Here is a 5,925-nt window from a genome sequence, read left to right as displayed (position 1 = left end):
CAGCATTCAGATTGTAGCGTCACAATTTAGAGTAAAAACATGAAAGACTGGATCCTGATTTGTATCAGCGGTTCAGGCTGGTGATGGTGTGGGGTGTATTTTCTTGGTACTAACTGAACATCATTTAAACACCACAGAGAATCGTTGCTGCCCGCGTCCATTCCCATGTGACCACAATGAACCAATCTGATGGATTTTCCAGCTGAGAAATCTGCAGCAACTACGCGAGGCTATCATATCATGTTTCCAGCACCTTTTTGAATCTATGCCACAAATAATAAAAGACAAAGGGGGGAAGTTGTACCTAACTCACAAGTGTAGGTTAAAATACACATAAGCAGAGCTACAGGACGACGCTGAAGTATCACCGAGTTGTCCTGAAAAGTGTGTTTCTTGTGACTACATGGACTGGTAACATTTGGTTTTAGTGAAAACACTTAACAAATAATCATACACCACTTCATCTTCAAAGCTTGGTGCCTCGCTCATCTCCAGTTAGTCTCAGAACACCAGCATGTATACACGGCATTACAGTTTTGCTGAGCTAAACCCCCCAAACTTAACTCTATACATCCAAAATGCATGAGCAGCTTTAAAATACTAGAATCTCTTTCATTTACCAATAACTTAAGAGCGAATGAGAATCCTGCCTGTTCTCAAACGAGGGCGGAGTATATAATAGTCTGGATTGCATAAAACTGTCATTTCAAACTGGCTCTGCAAATTTAAGGTCATATTGTATTAAACCTGAACCAGCTGGTGTTGTCCAAAAGAGTGCTCAAACTCATTTCACAGGCTGAGAAACAAAACCCACAGAAAGAGAGACGACCCACCGGCTGCAGTCACTGTTGTATGGATGTCTTTCCCCTAATTATAAATGACTTTATCGTTTTACATTTATGTAAAATTCTGTCACCATTACTGTAAATCTTGCACGGTGGCTTAATAACATCTTATGTGAGGTCAGCGTGCACCTTTGACCTTTGAAGAATTTCTTCAGATTTGGCACAAACACTCACAGTGTTTCTTCCACAAAATGCAAAACATGTCTTACAGTAGATATGAGAGCTGGCTAGTTAGTCACTAAAGTGACTGATCCAGGAGAATCTCAGCTGACCCTTCTCACCCTGGACACAGTCTGTTTGACCTGCTCCCCTCAGGCAGGAGGCTCCGGTCCATTCGCACCAGAACCTCTCGCCATAAGAACAGTTTCTTCCCCTCTGCTGTTGGACTCATGAACAATAACTGTATGACTGTCCCCGCCACTAACACATGACCCTACGCTGTGTCACTGCATCATTCCATGTTTGGCACTGATCACCACCTGCACTCATGCATATATCTTTCTACGTAGCACTTTTAATTCTTATTCTTACTTTTATTTTTTCATGTCTATTTAAGCGCAATTTATGACAGTATGTTTGCACTGAAGCACTGCAGCAATTTCCTAATGTTGTAAACCTGCTCAACATTTGGCAATAAACCCTTTCTGATTCTGATTCTGATTCAGAATAACCTTCAGATGACCATTCGGGAGAGGCAATGTCTCAAAACGGTTGGTAGCTGACACACCCCACCAATCATGCTAATGAGCCAATAGACAGGCTTTTCACCGTGTAAACAAGAAGTGACTTAAAACAATTACACTCGAGCGAAAAGAGCGATTGGACAGCTTACATTCTGGTTTGCTTACAGGTGTACGGGAAGACCGGCACTAACACAGGGGTGATCCCAACACCTGCAGTAAGAGGGGCACCGCGTCTATTTTAATATCAATCACCTTGCACTCTTTGCTTATAAGCAAGTGTGCTTAAGTGACATGAAAGCTCAATGTTTGAGAGGCCAGCAGCCCCAGAACTGCGTAAGCTCCCCTTTATTAAGCAGCTGCTCGGCTGGTGAAGCGCGAGGGGAACTACAAGTCCATGAAACACTCTTTAAACCGGTTTTCTTATAATCACTCAAAAGGACGATAACGGTTCAATATCTTCCACCGATATTTTGGCAGGATGCTCATTCGCTGGCTGGACACTGACTACAGGAGCAGTCAAACATTGGGTTCAAAGACTGTCGCCCCGTTTCCACACCTGAAAAATGAGCGTGGACGTCCAGAGCTCCACAGCTGATCGGTTCAGCTAATTTGGGGTTTGATGTGGAGGTAATGGGGAAGTCTTGTGGAGCTGTCTGGAGCGTAATCTACAAGCTGACATGCTTGATGGAGTGTGGCATTCACACGTCCCCTACTCGGCTGGGAGAAGTGCACGCTGACAGATGGATGGGGGAGGTCCTGGTGGGTGAAATCTAAATTTGTTAGCCTGAGCAGATAATAGGATCAGAGGGATTATTGCCGTCTACGAAGTATGCTCGAATCCTAATATCGAACGAGCAGATTTTTCTGTTCTAACGTGTGAAGTATACAATGGTGGAAATGTGTTGATAATCATAGTATAAAAGTCATAATGTGTGTGTGGTTGCCTCACTGCTGGCAAACAGTCTGAAGCTCCAATGAGTTTAAATTGTTGTTTTCATTTCAGGTAAGAAGCAACTTTAGAAGAGGAGCAAACTCTGATCAGAGTATCCATCACCCGAACAAAAACTAATATCCTGAAAAACATGTGCACACAAACACACCGCATTAATCTGGCTGATGAGCCATGCTTACATGATACCAAGTTAACTTTCCCCTCACTTGGTTAAAGTCCCATTTCCATGGAAACAGAAAATATTCCCTCACTCCTGTATCCAGCATCTGAAAGCTTTGAATCCCAGCACTAGCTCGTTAACCTCGATCTTCTCCAGAGGGCACGCTCAGCGCAACAGTAAATGTTGGGCGTTTTATATCATAGCTTCAGTCAAACTGACTGAAACTGACGATAACTAGGGAGAGACGACGTCCTTCCCTGGAGAATAAAGGTTAGTCTTATTACTGAGTAGGATAGAAAGAGGAAGAGAAACTTTGTGCTGGATCCTCTGTGCCTGTAACCCGCTCATGCCCGAAGATCCAACCAACCTTATCAGCAGCAAATCTACATGGATTTGCATACAAATGAAGGCTAGCTCGCCACTGACCTAGTTGGGTCCAGACTGGATGTTAAACCTTCCTGACAGGTTCTCCCAAAGCGCTGACCAACCATACTCTACTTCTGCAGTGCCAGGAAAACACATGGAGTTCTTCTTCCTCCCTCTAAACCTAGTTTTGATTTTAAAGGCAAAACATACCAGTGTGGGTGGAGCACGAGGCCTTATCCACATCGTTATTTAGCGTATACGCTTTAGATAAGCCGTCTTATTTTCCTCTGTGGTCAGAAATAACCAAACTCATTTCATATTTACCCAAAACCAAGAATCAGATCGACAAAATCTTTATGTTAACACACAGAATACTGAAATACCTCAGATTCCACTTTATATTGCAGCACAGCCCTTCAGGAGAAGTGTAACTGTGTAACTCTGTTTCATGAAGAACGTCAGATATTTTGCATGATGAGCATTTCTGAGACTTGTCCTTAAAATTTTCTTCCATATCATTCGGTTACTTCTTACATTAGCGTCATCTGCCATTGTTTCTGTGTTTGTCATACATCTGTTGGTTATATATAGTTAGAGCCCGATTTTTTGGACACGCCACACCAGGTTGTTAAATCTAAAGTTTCCATTAATCATTTGGAAATTACAGACAATTTTCAGTTGGGCAGGCTGTTTTAAGAGGTTTAGAGTCAAGTCTAACTTCTAACTGACAGTTTGCACAAACTTCTATACCCTCTGTGTTTAGATGAGGGGTGTCCAACCCCAGGCCTCGAGGCCCGGTGTTCTGCAGGTTTTAGATGTGTCCTTGATCCAACACAGCTGATTTAGGCTACGTCCACACGTACACGGGTATTTTTGAAAACTGAGATTTTCCGTTTTCGTTTTTAAAAATAAAAATAAAAATCCCGTCCACACGTAAAAGCCAAAAACGAAGGAAAACGCTGCTAGCAACACGCCAAAGCAGCAGGTGGCGCTATATCCCTATCCGTGTAGAAATGTTGGCCAATCAGAAGTCAGCCTGGGTGGGAAAGTGTAAACAAAGATGGCGCATAGAAGCAGAGTCCTGTGTGTATATGTAAGCATTTAAACACTGCAGACAGTAAAATTAACAGTAATGGTATTTTGTGTAAGTCCGCCATTGTAGAAATTAATTACACCGAAACAATAACGTGGCGCACAGTGTGACGTCAAAAAATGCGCACGCCTTGGACGCTGCGTTTTCTGCGTTTTCCTCGTCCACACGTAAACGCAAAAACTGAGTTTTCAAAAATTTCCACCCTGGCAGGAGTTTAAAAATCTCCGTTTTCAGTGACCGAAAACGCCGTTTACGTGTGGACGAAAGGTGCAAATGCATAGAAAAATCTGCGTTTTCAAAAATACCCGGGTACGTGTGGACGTAGCCTTAAATGTCCTGAAGTTCTCCAGAGGCCTGGTGATGAACTCATCATGTGATTCAGGTGTGTTGACCCAGGGTGAGATCTAAAACCTGCAGGACCCCGGCCCTCGAGGCCTGGAGTTCCCACCCCTGCTTTAGCTGAACAAACACTCCTCCTGATTACAGACTTGATGGCCCCACCTCCTCCAAACTGCTCTTGATAACCATGAAAATCAATCTTTGAGTCTCATTTTAAAGTCCACTGAGAAGCTATAAGAACCTAATTCAACACTTTGAATCAACTTCAGACATTATATCTGCTTCATTTGTGATGATGCATCATGGGAACAGGTCTAAAGCCCGTGGTGGTGTACAGAGGCAAAACTACAAAAACTGCGTCTTTCTACAACAAACTATGGACACGAGTAAAGTTGGGTAAATACATCTATGCATAAACATCTTGGATGAGCACACAGCTGCAATCAGGCTAAGAGGAGGACAGTCAGAGATTAAGATTGGATTTATACGACCTTGGCTTTTGTCTGCACCGTGTTATTTCACAGAGAATTACCTCAGGACCCAAGTCCACTGGGGACTCTATCATTTTAACTGAGAGAAGGCAAAGCCGTATTACAGGGGTGTCCTTTTGTGGCTATTCCCTGTTAAATATTTTACGTGTATGCATGGATGGAGGTAAGATTTTACTGTATTACTTTTGGAACTTACATTATATTGTTGTATGAAAAACACATGCATGTAGGGCATGCCCCAACATCCTTTCAACTCTGCGGTTTATCCCCGATTACGTCGAACAAAGGCTGCAACGTTTCGTCTCGTTGTCTTAATAAGTCTCAAGTATTTTGCAATTATACGGCTTACTTATCGCCTCGACTTTCATACTCAAAAATCATTTTTGGTTGGCAATATGAAGAAATCTCCCACCTACATAACAGCCACTGTGTTTTTCCACTTTTGAAATTAGAAGAAAAGATCAATGACCGTCCACAGAGTGGTGCGTATGTCCAGTAGGTCACGTGTAGGAAGGGTTGGTGTCGATGCCTCAGTGTGCACTGTCAATCATTTACTGTGGAGCCAGATTGAAATGCCAAGCTAATTCCTACTAAGCCATGCCAGACCAAAAAGATTATTAAAAATGATGGCCGGCCTTCCAGGAACAGGTTAGTTTTACCACACATACAAGAATTAACTCTTAGCTTAGCGCTTAAAACAATTCTGCCATAAAGAAGGCAAAGTACCACACTACTGTAACCAAGAGCTTATTTTATACTAATAATATCTGGATCTTATTACTGTCACGTGTCAGGCTTACCTTGCAGATCTTGTACAGCGAGTCCTGTCCGTCTCCATCAGAGTCTTTGAAGTAGTCGTGTGCAGGAAAAGTGCGGTGGATGTCACGGGTGATGACACTTTCCTGTGCCGAGTCCTGCAACATATATGGTAAAGGGTAAATGGCCTGTATTTATATAGCGCTTTACTAGTCCCTAAGGACCCCAAAGCGCTTTACA

General features: G+C 42.9%; 1 protein-coding gene across 3 annotated transcripts in view; it reads right to left on the bottom strand.

Moving 5' to 3' along the window:
• Positions 1–5,925, bottom strand: part of rabgap1l (RAB GTPase activating protein 1-like) — a 94,400-nt gene that overhangs the window by 33,930 nt on the left and 54,545 nt on the right. For all 3 annotated transcript variants that reach the window (XM_005733189.1, XM_005733190.1, XM_005733191.1), the window contains exon 14: positions 5,730–5,843. In XM_005733189.1, the coding sequence (XP_005733246.1) occupies positions 5,730–5,843 (114 nt within the window). The remainder of the gene's footprint in view (positions 1–5,729; positions 5,844–5,925) is intronic.

Source organism: Pundamilia nyererei, unplaced genomic scaffold (genome assembly GCF_000239375.1).
Source record: "Pundamilia nyererei isolate P.nyererei 1_Seehausen unplaced genomic scaffold, PunNye1.0 scaffold00050, whole genome shotgun sequence".
Lineage (NCBI taxonomy): Eukaryota > Metazoa > Chordata > Actinopteri > Cichliformes > Cichlidae > Pundamilia > Pundamilia nyererei.
This window is presented reverse-complemented; position numbering and strand designations above follow the sequence as displayed.